We start from the raw sequence: 18,211 nt of genomic DNA, 5'->3' as shown, positions 1-18,211 counted from the left end.
TGTAACCAGAACGACCTTTGTGTGACATTGGTGCTCCACCGAGGAAACCATGTGGTGGCAATGTCCTAACTGTGTATCCTAACTGTGTGACCATCTGTGGTTTTTCACTGTGCCAGTTAAAGTCTGATAAAATGCACCACTGTGTGACATGCAGTTCAGTAGACTGATGATAATGAGCTGCTGAATATAAATACTTTTCATGTATGTTATTCACTTGTCTGGGATGAAGGGCAGATGAAATATTTATAGAAGAACAAGATGCACAGCTTTTAAATCCGTGGAGCCAAACTGACACTATCCTGCCAATGTCAAGATTGTTTTTCTCTTTTAAGAAACACCTTGCCCTGTCTGGGATTACACAGTAGAAATAACGTATATGAAGCGTATTTACAGTGGATGTGATAACGTTGTAAATGTACTGTCTGTCGGTGTCTCAATGATTGTATTTGTGGTAATGCTCCACATGTCAGTGCTGTCAAAAGAAAATTCTATGCATGCCAAAGACATTTATTACATTCAGTATGCACATTTGCATTCCTGTCTAACAAAGTAAACAAAATAGCCGCCAAGTTAACTGTAGAAGAATAAAAGGTGTTTACATTTGAGCCCCTTTTATTGTGGTGATGTTGCCAAGGAAAATGTGTTGCTGTCTTTAGTTTGATATTTCGATCAAAATGAAAACATGACAACAGATTATTTCAGTGTGGACCTTTTGTTTGTTTTTCTATAATGCATTCATTTTAAGAATGATTGTGAGACTGCTGTTACTGCATGTCCTGAGGACAAATCTCCGCCCTCCTTATAATATTTGTCATTCATATAGCAGTATTCAAAAATCACAAGCCAACCCTGATTTCTTTATATTTTGCTAGGAACGCGGCAAACAGATGCAGCGGTTTATTTAAATATGTGCAAACATGCGTGGGAATGCAGTCGGTATAAAAGACAAAAACAGAGCTTGTGCAGTTCTGAAGAGCTTGAAAGTCAACATTTGGTGAGACCAAATGTTGTTCTTTAACACAGCCTGAACTCCCTCTGCCAAGTTTTCTTGTAATTTCTTAAAGTTGTCTTCAGGAATAGTTCTCCAAGCTTTTTGGAGGACATTCAATGCTCTTCTTTGGATGTTTCTGCCTTTTGTTCCATTCAAGATGTTTCTGTAACGTTGAGGTCCAGGCTCTGGGGAGGCCTAATCCATGACTGATAATGTAACATTGTGTGTTTTTCTATCTAGACATGCTTTTAGTGCATTGACAGTGTTTTGGGGATCATTTTCATGCTAAAAACGGAAGGTGTTTCCAATAAGGCTTGCTTAAAACCAAAGAGGTAGCTCAAGACTGTTATACTGTACTGGGCATGTCTGTGAGTCTGCTAGCTGGGTATGTTTTGATATTATTGTACAATCATCAAATGTCATCTACGGTTCTAGAAAAAGCATATGACAGGGTACTAAGAGAGGAACTGTGGTACTGCATGAGGAAGTGAGGAGTAGCAGAGTGAGGCAATGGTGAGGTGTGCGGTAGGTGTGACAGAAAGGTTCAAGAAGGGGGTGGGATTACATCAGGGATCAATCAGGGAGCCCCTTCTTGTTTGCAGTGGTGATGGACAGGCTGATAGATGAGGTCAGGCAGCAGTCTTTATGACTATGATGTTTGCAGACGACATTGTGATCTGTAGTGAGAGGAGGGGACAGGTGCAACAGAGCCTGGAGAACTGGAGGTATGCTCTGGTGTAACAGTGAGGATGCAAGGAGTGGTGGGTGAAGGTGGGTGAGGTTAACTGTGCCTTCTTCCTGTGTGAACTTTTATCAGTTTCGTTATTGAGAATATGTTTGACAATTACATGCAAATTAATAATTTTCCATAAAACAAACATACATACATTTGTTTTTATAATCTCTTTATTAAAATTCACAGGTAAGACTATTCAGAAACTGACCATATTCAGAGTACTCTGATATGTGCAGCAACCAACAAAGTTAAAGAACACGTCTGTTTTAATGCTTTGCCTACATTTTCAGTGCAAGATGAAGTTTTCATGCACAAACAACCAAACACTGAGGCGGGCACTGCAACACCCACGACATAGCTGCACTATCACGTGCTGCCTCTGGGTTATTTGTCTTCTGGAGAAAAAGATGTAGCCGAGCCCTAAATGTCTGTAAAGCAGCAACAAGCCAATGTGCTTCGTGGAAACACTAGGTCTCTGTAGGCGTGTGCCGCCGTAACACTACAGTCAGTACTGGTTCAAACAGAGAAACAGCTGCACTAAACTATTTCTTTTTATTAGGCTTTATTTTAAGAAGAAAGGATATTTAGCAAGTTAAAAAGGGAAAAGGGCAGTCGTAAAACACCTGTCATCCGTGGCGGTTGGCCGTTGCCATAGCAACTATCTTCATTCATCTCTTTCTGGTCAAATCTCAGGTGCCCCGTGTTCGCGCAGAGGGCTCTCCTGGATGCGCGTTGCGTTGGACTTTCCCAATTGGCCGAGACCCTACCATACCGGAAAAACAGGGGGCGGTACTTCTTCTTAAAGAACACGTGCTGCATGCTGTATGACTAGATAGTTCAGTTCATTGTATTTAAAAGAAAAAACAAAATACTGGAAGTACAGCGTTGAATATTTTTCCCCTTTGTTTTTACAGAGTGAGTAGAGCTGTCAGATTTCTTAACAGCCTTCCCTCGAGCGGCTTTTTTGAAGGGACTGATGGTTAAACCGACGGGCAAAAAAAAGCTTTAATCCTAAGCAAGTATTGAAAAATACAGCACTTCACACGCTGTGAAGTCCACAATGATAGTTTCATTGGAGTTTAGAAGTTTTAAAATATTTTTATGCCTCATAGTCACTTCCTAAAACTCTTCTAAAGACTCTTCTGCGCTATGTTGCCTTTAAGGCTAAACTCGGGGCTTTCAAGCTGAAATCCCTCACTTGACGTGGAAAAAAGACGCACGACAAGTCTTGCCTGTTTCTATTAAGTGTGCATAATTGTTCCAGCCCTCAAAAAGTAATTTTCTGTCATATTCTTCTAAAAGTGAATTAATAGCTGTGTTTTTTGTGTTTAAACAAAGAATTGTGTGATTGGTTTGTGTTATACAAAATGTGTTTGACGGTCCGGGAAACCTTTAAGCGGCGGAGTAAAGTGATTGGACGAAGTACTTGTCAGTCATTTGAAGTGTAGTTAGGTAGCGTTGCTCCGCCCCCTGCAAACTGCCAGCAGCTGCAGCTAGCAGCAGAGCAAATGTTCATTTGGATGCACACATTGAATGAAAGTCAGTGTAGGAGGCTGTAGTCAGCAGCAACTAACAATATCTGCACTAGGTGAAGTTATCGCACAGTGTAGATTTTAGGCACTCAGCTTCACAGGGCAAGCAGAGACACGCCTATACTTTGGAAAAATCCAGGTTGGAGATATTTGTGGCAGGGGAAGGTAAGATTTGCCGGGCTCTCATTCACCAAGAATTTCTGGTTAGACAGGTAGGTTAGCTAGCAAGCTAGCCTAGCTAAATAACCAACGTTATTCACTGCTAATTTCTCGTCGTCTTTTATTCTTTGGCCAATGAATACAGAGGTGATATGTCGTGACTTTGTCACCGTGAAATTACAATAATTGTTTAATAATTGACTGACATTTTCCGTGTGTATGTGCAAAATGCCACTGCCGGTACTGTTAGCATACTGGCTAACTTAAAGATATCATGTTTCATGTCATCAAGACGAGCTTGCTAGCTCCTGACACTGGCTAATGTGGTACAGTTAATGTTACATGCCGCATGCGGGGAAATACCGACGCTGAATATCTGTCTGTGTGTCCAGGAGCAGGCGGTGTGAGGTAATGCAGCGGGTCACGGCGCAGCTCGTCGCCGGGCTGGTCGCAGCGGTGCTGTCGCTGCTGTCCGAGCAGTCCTGGGCAGATGGTGGGGGGCCCAGCCTCTCTGAACGGGTTATCTGGGCTGTAAATGCCGGGGGCGACGCGCATGTAGATGTGCACGGTATTCACTACAAAAAGGACCCACTGGAAGGGAAACTTGGTAAAGGTGAGTGAACGTGATTAACTGTTAAGATGCGTGCGTGTCTTCGCTAGGCTTCACCTCTGATGTTCTAGTGAGAGTGACATTGTGAAGGTAGGTGCTCCACGGAGGTAAAATTGGCATTTCCTGCAGAAACCCCTGCGTGTTCTGGCTTCCGCAAGTAGCTCCAAACTTATGAGGAGTCAGCATAGAGGGCTACAGCCCCGCCCCACTCAATATGTAGAGGAAGCAGGTAGTGATGTGATCAGCGTGACTGGAGAACAGTTTTTGGTTCCATTTTTGAGGCGAACTTATTGAACCTTGGTGAAAACGCAGCATGGTTGGTTACTTTTTTGACGCACGGTGCTGTTATGTCATCAAATGTAGAGAAGGTCTGTGGGGTTTTGCAATATGCTGCAAGTCAACTAAAGCAGCACATTTCTAGTACTTTTGCTGTTAGGCAGATCTTGTCTTCTGATTGCATACCGAGCCTGATGATGTTGTCCGTTTGTAGCCTCTAATTATGGGATGCGTCTGCCAATACTACGGTCCAATCAGGAGGACCAGATTTTGTACCAGACAGAGCGCTACAATGAAGACAGCTTTGGATATGACGTCCCCATTCGTGAAGAAGGAGAGTATATACTGGTTATGAAGTATGCAGAAGTTTACTTTGCTCAGTCACAGCAAAAGGTAAGGCAGTTTTAAAAGGCTGTTCATGGTATGATTTGCTAATTAATAAGAAGTTAATTTAGTGAGAATAATGAATAAAGGGACAGGAAGCATTTTTATATAAAAACATTTTTTGTTGCATTTAAATTGGTTATGGCCCAGTATATTTCCCATCTCATGACCACTGTGTAAAAGGAACATCATAACCTCACCTTTAATCCACATTTTCTTGTACTTTATGAGTTGTTAATGTTCCCTGTTAAACGTGTCTGTGAGTGACAGTACAAGAATGAGGTGTTAATCATTACTGATTCAGGAATGTTTTTCCAGGTGTTTGATGTTCGTCTAAATGGCCACGTGGTGGTGAAGGACCTGGATATATTTGATCGAGTAGGACACAGTACTGCTCATGATGAGATCGTGCCCTTCTCTATTAGACGGGGCAAGCTGAGCGTGCAGGGAGAGGTGTCCACTTTCAATGGCAAGCTCACTGTGGAGTTTGTAAAGGTGAGTTCTAATTTGTTGAATTATCTGAGCTTGGCTATTTTTACACACGGTTTACATACTGTGTGGGATGGGGCTGTAGCTCAGGTGGCAGAGCAGGTCAGCCACTAATCAGAAGGTCAGTGGTTCGATCCCAGGCTGCCTCCTGGCTGCATGCTAAATATCTTTGGGCAACCCCATGTCTGCCAACTGGTGGTGGTCAAAGGGCCCCCCTGGCAGCTGTGGCTACAATGTAGCTTGCCATCACCAGTGCATGAATGTGTAATGCAGGCCATTTACATAAGAGTGCTGTATTTGGAAGTATTTGTCAATTGTTGAGCTTAAAACACTTTTCTTTATTTTTCTTTTTTTAAACCCAACATGTCCAAAAACAGCGATGAACTAAGTGTTTAATTCTTATTTTCTATATCTTTAATAGTGTTTTAGCATTGTAAGATGGCAACAAGCAGCTATGTGTAATAGTCAGAGGTTGGGAGAAAAGGTAGTACTCACTTTATGTTAATATAACTCAAATGCAGTTTGATCTAGATATGAGCATAACTACTTGTGTGTCATGGGTGCCATTACCCCTGACACACATAAAGCTTTGCATAATGAACTCCCTTTGTGAAAGTGTCTCTTGATAGCCAGTTGGTGTGTGGGCTGTGAAACTGACTGATAACCATCCAGTATCTTATTGGCTCTTAGGGGAGAGTGAACTTGATGTGGCTTTTTTTTTTTTTCCTGTTCCTACTATTATTGTCAAGGAACTGAAGAAAATAACTGGCACAGCAGATGCTGTTTATGCTGTTTATGGGTGGAGTCACAGAACCTGTTAAACTCAAAAGCCCCTGAAGAAAAAAGCCTAAAGCCCAGACCCTACCATGCTTCTTAAAAAAAACAAATAAATAAATTAAATGATGTTTTGTTTTTTTTCCTCCCTGATATCACTACAACTACCTGTTAGATTATGAATTGTTATAAATAAGCTAAAAATTAAACCTAGGTGTACATCACTTGCTTTGATGCTTGCAGGTGGTGAATTCAAATTAGTAGCGGAGGAAGGACAGGATTACTAAGAGTGTGGCACATCTGTGGTTTTCATTCTTTCTGAACAGTCTGTTTTCATGTCACAGATGTAGCGTGCTGTTTCACATTCGTTTCAGTGATTTTGCGTTTATTCATTTCTGGATCATCTTGACACACGAGCTTTGGTAAATATCAGGAGAATCACATCAAGATATTATCTGAAGCTGTCCTTTCCAACATTCAGCGCAAAACAGGACTCTCACTGCTAGAAGTGGTTTATTTAGTTCAGGCCAGGGTGTTGTCTGAGTAGAGGACAACCGCGCTGCCTGTGAATTTATTGGATGTTTACTTGCATCTATTTTCATATCGACACAGGTGGTCAGAGTTTTGTGGGTAATGTCTGCGAAAGTTGGGGGTGTCAAAATGGTTGGATTGGTTAACATTGTAACATCTTATTTTCCTTTAAACAATGTAATGCTAATGTAATGATTAAAAATAATAATAATAATTTCATCAGTGCTTGAACCCTGTGTTTTGAGGCATGCCCTTGTCTCAGCTGACTCACAAACCTTGTTGCCTTCCTTGGTATCATTTATCCCCCATAGTGTCTTGAAGCTTTTCAACCTAATTGTCTTTAGAATAGTTTAGATCGTGCATCTTGTACCATATTTTTATATCTTGAATCTCTTTCATGCTCCTGTTAATAGTGGAGTCGATGTTATCAGTGTGGTTCCCAATAAGTGCCTTTGAAAATGGAGTGTGTGTGTCTGTCTGTCTGTCTGTCTGTCTGTCTGTCTGTCTACTTAATTAGGTCAAGTAAGTTTTTATTGTTGTTGGTTTTTTCTTTTTGAGATTTATTTTAATTCATTGATGTGACCTGCTATTTATTTCCTTATCAGAAGTTAATAATTCTTATTTTGTTAAGTATCTCCAGTGTGAGTGTAGCAGCAGTATTGTGTTTCCCATTCACATAATCCATCATGTTCGACTTTAGACTTTTGAGATATAAGAGCATGAATGAATTAAAATCAAATTTACTTGACCTAATTAAGTAGGACTACTTACACACACATATAAAAATACATAAATCAATAAAATAATAAAATGCGCACATGCGTGTGACTTCTTATTGACTGCTATTTGCGGTTTTGGAGTGACGTGGCAACATGACCAAAATTAAGTCATGGGTTCTGTTACTGTACAAATATTCTATGTAGTGTTCTCATTTCAAATGTGTTTAACTAGTTTCACTGAATGACTCCAAATTGAAATTGTCTAGTCACCATTTATTTTCGCACACATGCATCATAATTATTACTTTTCAGTTTATACTAATAAATGTTGATCAATGAGCTGCAGCCATAGGGGAAAAAATACAGCTTTATGATTCCTTTTAAAGCTCTGAATGACAGCAGGTAGCCTGTTTGTAGGGCATGCAACTGTATGCTAAATGTATAAAGTGGCATACTTGGGAAAGTTTCTGCAGTGACCTCTTTCTTCCATTTTTTTTTTTTGTGGACCACTGGCACTCTTTGCATTTTTCCTGTCTAAAAAGATTTCCTTCCCTGAATCAGTTGAACTCCATTTGGACACAAAATGGGATTAAATGTACACCACAAACTGAATGGGAAGTCGAGAAACAAATATGGAAACTCAAACAACTAAATGGGAGCTTTGAAAGTATATGTGGATACACGTTTTGCTTACATTTGAATCTGCTGTTTCAGGGTTATTATGACAACCCCAAGATCTGCGCTCTCTACGTGATGAAGGGGACATTAGAAGGTGAGTCCTGAGATTGTTAAACACTTGTTCAGCACTTTACAGTGAAGTGTGTTGACTAAAGCATTTTGACTTTCTGGGACCAGCGAGCTCTCCCTGACTTTTGTTCTACATCTTTTAAGATGTACCAAAGCTTCAACCTCACCCTGGCTTAGAGAAGCCTGAGGACGATGACGACGACGATGATGAGGGTGAAGTAGGCGAGGAAGGTGGGAAGAAAAAGCCCCCAAAAGGTACCCATCACAGGGTCCAGTCAGGCCCCCGAACACCAAACCCATACGCAGCTGACAACAGCAGCCTAATGTTTCCCATCCTCGTTGCGTTTGGGGTGTTCATCCCAACACTGTTCTGCCTCTGCCGGCTGTGAGCTAAAACTATCTACTAACGAGACGGACACGGGACTGTGAAGGAAGGGAGGAGGAGAATGAGGGGGGGAGGGGTGGTAACAGCAGCACAGGTAAAACATACACACAGGAGAGGGCTGGACAAGGAAGTACACAAAGAAGACAATAACTTTTGGAAGACCCACTGCAAGACGACGCAGATGCTGTAAGAATTGGGGGGGGGATGCAGGAAGTGTATGCTGTGCGCTTCTCTGTGAATTTGTTTGCATCCACCTCTGCTGACCCTTTTGAACAGTGTTAGCCATTTCCACACCAGTCCTTCAAAGGCTGGGGAGGGAAAAAAAAAAAACATTTCGGCATTAAAAGGATGCTCAAGAGTGTTTGGTCCGGGACGGTTTTTGTAAACTAAAAAGCATTGCTTTGTACGGGGCGTAGAAAGAATGCACTCCTGCTCAGCATCTGGCCAGACATGTTACTTTCAAATTGGAAATGGTACTGCTGAGAATTTGATTAAATAGAACTAACTAGAAATCAAACACGGTCACGGTTAATGGAAATGCAGTTGTCATCTGAGAGACAAGTGCAGAGATGGAATATTCGTATCTTTCTGTTCTAGTTGGTCCTTTTTTGTTGACGTGCCATCTTCTACCTGCCATGTTGAAATATCAGAAAGTCCTTTGCAAACCGGTGGGCTCACTTGCTGTCTAATTCGCCTTGCCTTTACGTAAATGTAGGTCGGGTTTCAGAAATGCGTCTGTGTGCAGTGATGAACATCTTTGGTATTGTTCCACCAAATACTAAATCAGGGGCATCAAAAAATGTGCTCATCTGTGATAACAAATTACAAGACCCTATTGGAGTTTGTTTGGTCGGTTTTTTTGTTTGTCTGTTTGTTTGTTTTTTTTGGGGGGGGGTCATCCCGAGGATGGATTTATTTTATAAGTCGCACATCTAATCTTTAAAAAAAAAAAAAAAAGCAGTTTCCTTCAGTAAAAGACGCCATATTCATATTTGGTGAGAGGCAAAGTTCATGCTGTGAAAAGCTTCATTGAGTCAGTTACATCGCTGTATTTTCTGTGACATCTGCCTTTTTTTTTCTGTTCATTCACTAGTGCGTGTCTTTTTTGTTTCACCAAAGAATGTCATTTTTGTTATTTTATCAGAAAACTTCAAACATGGTGGCCTGTTGTTGTTTTTTTTGTTTTGTTTTTTAAATTTGAATTTTATATCTCTGTCCAAAATGTGTTTTTAAAACAAATGTGAGTAGTTGACTCTGAAGTGTTAAACTATCACAACAGGTCAGGACTTCTTGATATTAGGATTCTAAATGATTACAAATCACCCCCCCTCGATACACTTGCCATGTATTCTCCAAGTCACTCTTTGTATATCGGATGTTTGTCCTCTGAGAGGTGAGAAAGCACAACAATAATATAAGTTTAAAAAAAAAATAATAATAATCAACTGTGTACCGGATGTTATGTGTGAACCTTTATTCAATTCTTCTCTTAGCTTTTTCCATTCTGTTGTCGTCAAACGTTTCAGTGTTGCCTGTACATTTTTGAGTAGTTACATTGTGAATTTCCCGTGGGGTCATATTTCGGTCTTTTGAGTTGATCAAATTGGGACAAAATGAAATCTATGAGCGCCCCCCCCCCCCTCCCCCCCCCTCACATATCTATGTTGTCGGCGTCCGCTTTGATCTTTTGGACAAAAATGTTCTTGTTGGCTTTCCACGCAGACTGAAAAGAAGCTTTGTTTCTTGGTTTTGGTGGCGTTGTTGTGAAGTCTCCTGTTAATGTATCTAGTTACTTACCTTAAGTGCTTAGCTCTACTCTGAGGATGATTTTGTAACTTTGCCTGTTTCACTAATGCGTCTTAAGTACTCACCACCCATCCACCCAATCCTCCTCTCCCTTCTCTGACTAGTATTGCTGTTGCCATACGCAGTACTTGAAAAGTGATTAATAATTCAGGCGTCGTGGATGCTTCCTTACTCCTCAGTCCTCCTCATTGTGATTGATGGTGGTTTAAAAATTTGGTGCCAGAAAATATTTAGCCAGTTTATGGTAGTGTTGTGTGTGTGTGTGTGTGTGTGTGTGTGTGTGTGTGTTTTCTTTTGAATGTTGTAATATCTTACTCTTATTTCATACAGACTGGTGAGAAATGAAAGAACAAACCAACAGTGTTTCAGTGTGCCTTGGCACTGATTCCAGAAGTTTCCAGATAAGTGTGTCACGAAGGAAACTGACTGGTGTCTTATGCGGGAGCTTTAGCATGTTTGGGTTGTTTTAGTGTGAAGTTTACTCATATTTTCACTTTATTTTTGGTTGGGTTAAGGCAGCCAAACCTGGTGGGGTTTCCTAAGTGGTTAATTGTTAGTATCTTCAGAATTTTGCTGGTGATGCCAAAATGCCTTGACTGAGTCTCAGCATGTTTATTTTTTATTTTTTTTAATTGGAAGTGAGACTAGACTTGGACCCTCCTTCAAGTCACTCCCATCGGGTTTGAAGGTTTGTTTGTTTGTTTTTTGTTTGTTTCTTCTTGTAGGACAAAGATGACCATTTGATTGCGTTGACCTTTGCCTTTATGGTGGCACTTAGGCTCGCTTGATGACACGGATATCGAGAATGTGTAGTCCTTCCATCTGTCTGCATTTTCTGCCACTTATCCAGGTCCCAGGACAGCTCCTTAAGCAGAGATCTCTCTCTCCCCAGCCACCTCCTTTACCTTCAAGTGTTCCTAGGACAGAGAGACACAATCTCTCCAGCGTGTCCGGGGTCTACTCCAGCCTAGTCCCAGTTGGACGTAACCGAAACACCTCATCCAGGAGCGCAGATCAGGTCCAAGTCAGATGCCTGATTGAGCTGAACTGGCTCATTTTTTTGCAGAGATCCAGCAGCTCTGCTGACCTGAATAGCCATCCAGTCTTTAAGGCAGAACCTAGACACCATTCAGAGGAAGCTCATTTCCACCGCTTGTATTTGCTCAGTCTTTCTTTTGGTTGCTATTTAGAGTTCATGGCCATAAGTGATCCACAGGTAAATCGACAGCTTCGCTTTCAAGTTCAGCGCTCTCCTCACCATGACAGAGCACTGGAGCATACACCTGCTCCTTCCTTCTGTCTCACATACAAGACCTGGAGATACTCAACCACCTCCACTTGGGGCAACAACTTGCTCCCAGCTTGGTGTGGACTCTCCACCCTTGTCATGTGCAAGCTTGCGTCCATCGCTCAAAGAAGCCATCAAGAAATTTTTATAGTTCTTTATTATAAATAGTGTACTATTTATAATATAGTGTACAATTTGCATGGTTTAAAAAAAAAAAAAAGGGGGGGGGGGGCACACAATGTCCTCTTGGAGCCTTGTTCTCACCCCTTGCAGGGAAAATATAACACCAGCTTCAGGGGGCCAAGTGGACCCAAGCCATCCCATCAAAATGCCCCATAGCACAGCAGAAAATAAGGTCTCCTCGCTGCAGTCGTCAAGTGTGTGACTGATTTTTGTTTTGGGGTTTGTTTGTTTTTTCTTTATTTCATTTGTCACCAATCTGTGTAAGCGCCTTTCTTTCCTCTGAAAAGATGCAAGACGTTCATTTAATCCAGCGCCAAAGTCACCATATTCTGCTCCTCTGCAAGTCTACACAGTCGCGTTTGTATATAAGGTACAAGATCACACTTTTTATCGTGTGACGACAATGTTTTTGGTTTTAATTTGGGGTTTTAAGTGAGGGTTTGTTTTTGATCTTGTTTTGTTTCTTATGAAGATGACTTTGTGGCCTTTTCTTCTGGGGAGAAATGGTTATTGGTACGGAGTATAAAAATTCTAACAGGCAGCCAGATGAGCTGTCTGTTAAACAAATGAGATTATCTCTGAATATATGGGATCTTCCATTGCGTTAGGTGTAATTTAAATCGGAGCGGGGCTGACCTGGAGATATTTTATAATACGCTTGGATTTGTTTGAAATTTTTTTTTTCCTCAGGATTTGTTTTAGTTTGACTTTTTAAAACGTGATATATTATTGGTGTGACATTTTGCACTGCCTCGTGTATTTTTAAATGTCGTGTGTGTGTGTGTGTGTGTGTGTGTGTGTGTGTGTGTGTGCGCGCGCGCGCGTGTGCATGTGTCTTTGTTGCCTTGAATTGTTAAATACAAATGCGCTTTACCATCATTCGCCTTGAGGTGGCTCTTTTGTTGGCTTATGTCAAAACAGCCTTTTATTTTTTTTCTTCCTTCTCTGTACAAAAAACTTTTCAGGGCTAGATTTTCATTCCACAGGAAGGACTCTTTTTAGGAGAACAGGACACATGTTAGAAGAATTAAAATGTATATCAAGTCTGTTCTTAACCTCAACTAAAAAAACACAAAAGTTTTGCAGGAAAAGTGTAATAAACATATACCCACAACTTATTTCAAGCAGTGTCCTCACATCCTTCTTTCCAGACCTTTTGTTGTTGGTCTCGTAGTTAACTACCGCAGTGGAATGAAGATCTGCTCTGCTTTTTTTCTTTTCCCACAAGAGAACCAAAGAATTTCAGTCATTCCATCCAAATTGTTCATCAGAGTCCTAACATGGTACAAAATAATTACCTCTCATCCTTTCTTTCACCTGGGAAACGTGCTAAATCAAGCTAACACGTCATTTCATGTCTTGTCATCGCGTTTATTGAGGCCATGCCAGAATACTCAATCTTGTTTTTGTTTTGTTTTGTTTTGTTTTTTGTTTTTTAAAAATCTTTGTAAAAGAGTCGTTTGAATTGCTCTGTAATTATTGTAAAATTGTTTTTGTTTTGGCATGTTTTCTTTTAACTTTTTTTTTTTTTTTTTTTTAAACGAAACGTGAGATCAACTTAAACGGAAACAAATTTGAACAGCAGAAATCAGCTAACTTGCCCATTGCCCAGGCAGCAGCCCATTCAATTTGAACAGCCGGGTCTGCTGCCGTGAATGTGTATGCGTGAGACATGGAGTGTGCAAGTTGTACCTTATACGCACGTGTTTGGTAAATAATTGCTCTTCTGAGGGATGTAAGCAGCAGCAGGTGGACTGAGAAACTGTATACGAGACCCCTGATCTTCTGCCTCAGATATGGCATATATGGGAACTGCTGATAAATGCTGTCTTTTTAATAAATGTGCTATTTTATCAGAATGTGTTGCTGCTGTTCTTCCACCTCCACCACCCAGGAGTTACCACCTACAATTATTCCAGGTCAGTTAATATTTGAACATAGTGCTCTGGTTAATTGAATTTCTTTTAGGCCGAGTACTTTGGAATTAAAGTGTGAAGTATGCTGGACTTGGTGTAGCGTACAAAAGTCTTGAGCCACCCCTCATTTCTCTTTCTTTTGTTCCGAGGAGCCAGAGTTGTATTTAAGTAGTGTTATCTGCTCATTTTCCCTGCAGTCCTTGTTCCTCCCCCACTTTCAGAGGAACTTATTCTGTTACGTTACCAATCACTTGAGCATAAAAGACTCGTAAGGGATAAACCAGTAATATCTACACATAATAGAGAACTTGGCAAAACAAAAAGTAGTATTTAATCATTTTACTGCTTGTAGCCTGTTGCAGGAACACATCTGTTCCTATTTCTTTAGCTATATTTATGAAAAATTGTAAAGATAACAGTTTGACACACAAACTAGTGTTTTTACTCCAACAAGGAGACTCCCACAGAGCTGTTAGTTGAAAACTTGGTATTTCTCTGCATGGCAAAAGCCTAAACACATATATCTTCACCAGATGAACAGTTTGCAAAAGTAATTTATGGAATCTAATGAGGTCTTTACTGAAAAATCCATAAAAGATCTGATACTGAGAGATGCATCTGGACAGAAGTGGTCTAAGTGGAAAGAAGTCGTGCTTAATGAAGAGAAACGAGGAGAAAACACTGATCTATGCTAAATGACACGAGCTGGACTGAACAGCAACAGATCTTATGGAGTGATTAATCCAGTATGTACAGAGGTACAACAGTGAGTGTAGACAGCCATCTTTGAGACACAGCGTTGGCGATCTTTCCAAAATTGGTGAAATTATGAACACAAAGTTCAAAAAAGATTTAGATCCAAGTTTGACTGCATGGTTCAGTCATCCACAGCACCTATTTCCCATTTTCTTAACAACATATAAAGAAATGAGGGACCACTGTACCTTTTGTTGATGCATGAATAGCTTCCAACATATTGGCTTGGCTTGGTAATTATTATTGATCTATCACACATTTGTCTGTATCAGGGTATATGTCGTCTGATATGTGCAAATATATTTTTAAGAATTTGTTTTTTAACTGAACTGCAGTAAAGATCAGGTCATCAGATAATTCTTGTTATTACTTTAAAACCAGTACATCATTTGATACCGCCTAAATATCAGCGTTAGCTAAAAATCCAGGACAAGCAAGGCTCTACCTTAAACCTCTTAACCTTAAAAGTGCCCGTGTCATGTGACGCCTTGCATAAATAACACAATAACATACATTATTCATTTTTTTTTTTTTAATTACTTCACAAATGGATAATTGTCTCTCAGATGATGGTGGCTACTCACTGCCTGAACCCTTTGGCCAGATTATTGTTATTCAGATTAAGGGTAGCAGCTCTCAAATAGCTTTGAGTGCCTCACCCCCCACTGGCAAACTGAGTCAGAGGGTGAGATATTGTGTGTGTGTGTGTGTGTGTGTGTGTGTGTGTGTGTGTGATAATAGAAATACTCAAATAGTCTAAAAAGGCTAAAAACTGAACAAGCCTGAAACTGAATACCTCCACAGAGGCTGAAAACACACATGCCACACCACATCAGGAACATCTGGATCTCATTTTGTGTCATATTCCTTCAGTTTGGTATATATTTGGCGATAAGATGCAAAATTGTATCTCACAATGGTAAAGAATCGTTCCAGAAAATAACAATTTTGAATCCAGAAACAAAAAAGAATCTCTTCCAAGTCAGGCAAAGCACCACCTCAGGACCGCCTGGGGGTTTTTTTGGGGTGTTTTTAGCTGGGACTCTCATCTCTTATTTTCTGTTTGTCCTTCATAAGTATATATTTTTATTTTGAAATCCTTATTGAATGGCAGCAGCGTCGTGCCATCTTATGCCTTGTGTTCCTCGGTGCCATAAATTTAGGGACAGCAACACAGATAAATAAAGTCAACACTGTCGTCTAAAGAATTTTATTAATAGCTGATTTATTGTGTAGCCAATAAGTTATTTTATGGTCAGTTCAACCACATAAGCAAAGCAAATTTTGAGTAAACAAATGAAACAAATGAAAATCACAAAAAAAAGTGAACGATGATAATCATCGGTTTCTGAGGTAGGATAGAAAAGTGTCACAGGGTCCGAGGGTCTAACCATACGTCCTCACAAATGAACAGAATAATCACAGCTCAGTTCAGCATGGTCGCAGCACATATGCAAGCCCTTTGTTTGTCCAGGTGTTGTTTTTTTTCTTTCTTTTCCCACCAACTGTGAAAACTTCTTTAAATAGAAGCACGAGGCAGATTCATGCGTAGCTAAAGGAGGACAGCTGCTGAACAAAGCAGACTGAGGCCACGCGGTTTGCTGCTGGACCGAGTCTCATAACCACAAAATTACACAAACTTACAGTATGTCATATTTACAATGTACATATTTACATATATAGAGAGAGAAATAGATAGTTTACATAAGCTTTAGCCTATAAATTAATCATTTTGACATTTGAAGTGCATCCTTTTGTGTTCAGCTGGTAATGGCAATAGACTGATGAATGCTGCCATGCAAAAACAGTCAGGTCCAACTGTTAACCTGATCCAAAATAAAGAGCCATGAAAGGTGTGTGCGTAAAGTCAACACCACCAGCTCTACATGACACCTCAGTTCCACCCTGACTGCAACCCAGGACCAAGCCCAGATCCAGAGGACGACTCCCCAACATGTTGTCCTGCGGATCCTTTACGAAGGGGTTTTCACCCGGCGGATCTCCACCGGACAAAAACGCCACCCGCCAGATGTTTGTCAAGCTGGGGCCCTGCCTTCGACCACCTATGACCTCCTGTGCGCTGTGGAAAAGGAACAGCAGGTCCACTCTCAATTCCACGGTGTGACCCCGTGACCCCAGAGTGTACCTAAAGGTGGCAAGAGACAGTGTCACAATCAGGCCAGCCATTCCCAGAGCCCATCAGTCAAATGATATTACTGGGTCTTGAATAAGAGTGTGTGTAAAAACACCAAAAGTACATTTCTTGAGTTTTGAGCCTGTACCTTGTAGGAAGCTTGTGCTTCGCCATGGATGGAAGCACAGGGCGGATGTCCAGATGTTGCGGGTTGGAAAGCTGAAGGTGAAGCTCGGCTCTTGTAACCGTTAATGACAAGATCTCCCTGGTGAGGACAAACTCCACACCCGTATCTGGTGAGGCGGAGAAGAGGCAATTAACAGTCTGCCAGAGTCACGGTACAGCATTTCATGTCACAGAGAAGCACATTCACTCATGTCAGGCTCTGCTGCAGAGGTGATGTTTTCACTCCTAATGCCTTGTTAATGAGTCAGCAGGATGTCTCAACAATTCTTGAAGGGAACATTAAGCCAGCTAAGACTCATTTGTGTGCAGATAACACAGTCCTCCCTGCAGCTGCATTATTCAAGTCATTATCCACCCCCAAACTGCCTTTCTGTCTTCACTTCACCTCTGCTGAAAAATGATATTTTTAAAGGGAAAAGCCAGAATGCATACTCTGTGTGTGGCTGCTTCGTGTTATTCATGTTTCTTTTGCTTAATTTTCTGCTAAATTAGGTACCAATTCATCCCTGTAATTTATTCACTTAGTTCATCGCTTATTAGACCCATTCAGAATGGTTTACTGAACAAAGTTTCTCTTCTCTCCTGATTAATTTGCAGCACAACTTTTTTTAAACTCTGGAATTATTAAAATTCTTAATATAGCAGGTAAGCTCAAGAAATATGAGAAGAAGCTGTGTGGAGGCCAGCTGATGCTTACAGATGTGAAGAGTCCGTTCCCGTGGTTACCACACAGCTAGTTTTATGTATTGAACTGAACTCTGTTTTGGAGGATTAACCACAGGGATTATCTTCGATCTTCGATTTTAGTTGGGTTTTTTGTTTGTTTGGGGGATTATTTAGAAATACTCCCTCCCATCAGGATCAATCCCGCTCAGCACATCTGACCTCCACAGGACGAGCATGAAGTTAAAGTGAAAAGTTAAAGTTTCTTTTGCCTGGGTGTATTCTCTCTTTCTTTTTTTTTTTCTTACCTCCTCTCATGCGACCTTGAATCCCTTTCAGCCTCCTGCAGTTTTCTCCTTCTTGACAGCAGCGGTAGACGCGCCGGACGAAGCCGAACAGAGGTTTTCCTGGAAAAACCAACCCACGTGAAGCTCTCGCGGAAAAGTGCCGCATGCTGATCTCCAAACGCGTCCCGCTATCCACGCGAGCTTCTTGCGTGTTCTCCAGCCAAGGTGCTTCCAGTTCCGCGCACCGGTCCGTGCGTAAAGTCGCTTCGTGTGGCTCCCGTGACAAACGCTCCGATGTGCCCACCGCGCGCCCGAACACTCCACAGCAGCTCAGCATCATTAAAATGAAAAGTGATGTAATCCGCGTGCAGTTTGAAGAGGCCATGGTGAAATCCCGAATTCCGCCCAGTGCTTTTCCAGCGACGAGGAGCGGCCACTTCTTCTCTGATGCCAGCTCTCCAAAGCCTTGCGGCCAGTTTGAACCCCTCGCTATTATACCCCACTGACAATGGGGGGACAACACACCACTTAGAATTTGAATCCTGGCCCTCCTCACAGTCCCTGCCCCTCCTTTTGTGCCTTGCCCACCCATTTGACCCCCGCTGCCTTTTATTGAATGCGCCTGCATAATTAGGCGCCCCCAGAGCGCCGAGCAAGCC

The 18,211-nt window shown here is 41.3% G+C and overlaps 2 protein-coding genes across 2 annotated transcripts; one reads left to right on the top strand and one right to left on the bottom strand.

Annotated features, from left to right (window-relative positions):
- Positions 1-3,356: 3,356 nt before the first annotated feature.
- On the top strand, positions 3,357-8,384 carry mlec (malectin). The gene is made up of 6 exons (XM_085367819.1): positions 3,357-3,424; positions 3,811-4,031; positions 4,519-4,697; positions 5,007-5,183; positions 7,916-7,973; positions 8,093-8,384. Exons 2-6 carry the CDS (start codon positions 3,830-3,832, stop codon positions 8,335-8,337), a joined length of 861 nt encoding a protein of 286 aa, XP_085223945.1. The 5' UTR covers positions 3,357-3,424; positions 3,811-3,829; the 3' UTR covers positions 8,338-8,384.
- A 7,719-nt stretch (positions 8,385-16,103) lies between these two features.
- LOC146620723 (uncharacterized) lies at positions 16,104-17,937 on the bottom strand. Its single transcript, XM_085367912.1, has 3 exons — positions 17,574-17,937; positions 16,565-16,709; positions 16,104-16,428 (listed from the first exon to the last, which is right to left on the bottom strand). Exons 1-3 carry the CDS (start codon positions 17,935-17,937, stop codon positions 16,104-16,106), a joined length of 834 nt encoding a protein of 277 aa, XP_085224038.1.
- Positions 17,938-18,211: the final 274 nt, after the last annotated feature.

This window comes from Diplotaxodon limnothrissa, linkage group LG12 (assembly GCF_057381915.1).
Source record: "Diplotaxodon limnothrissa isolate DT_005_m linkage group LG12, D_limnothrissa_male_GT1.1, whole genome shotgun sequence".
Classification (NCBI taxonomy): domain Eukaryota; kingdom Metazoa; phylum Chordata; class Actinopteri; order Cichliformes; family Cichlidae; genus Diplotaxodon; species Diplotaxodon limnothrissa.
Note: the sequence above shows the minus strand (reverse complement) of the source record. Positions and strands in the feature narration are given on the sequence as shown.

Coding starts and splice junctions, on each gene's coding strand:
- mlec (XM_085367819.1), top strand. CDS start 3,830: ATGCAGCGGGTCACGGCGCAGCTCGTCGCCGGGCTGGTCGCAGCGGTG. Junction 4,698..5,006: donor TTGCTCAGTCACAGCAAAAG/GTAAGGCAGTTT, acceptor ATGTTTTTCCAG/GTGTTTGATGTTCGTCTAAA. Junction 5,184..7,915: donor TCACTGTGGAGTTTGTAAAG/GTGAGTTCTAAT, acceptor CTGCTGTTTCAG/GGTTATTATGACAACCCCAA.
- LOC146620723 (XM_085367912.1), bottom strand. CDS start 17,937: ATGGCCTCTTCAAACTGCACGCGGATTACATCACTTTTCATTTTAATG. Junction 16,710..17,573: donor TCAAGGTCGCATGAGAGGAG/GTAAGAAAAAAA, acceptor CCGCCTCACCAG/ATACGGGTGTGGAGTTTGTC. Junction 16,429..16,564: donor AAGCACAAGCTTCCTACAAG/GTACAGGCTCAA, acceptor TGCCACCTTTAG/GTACACTCTGGGGTCACGGG.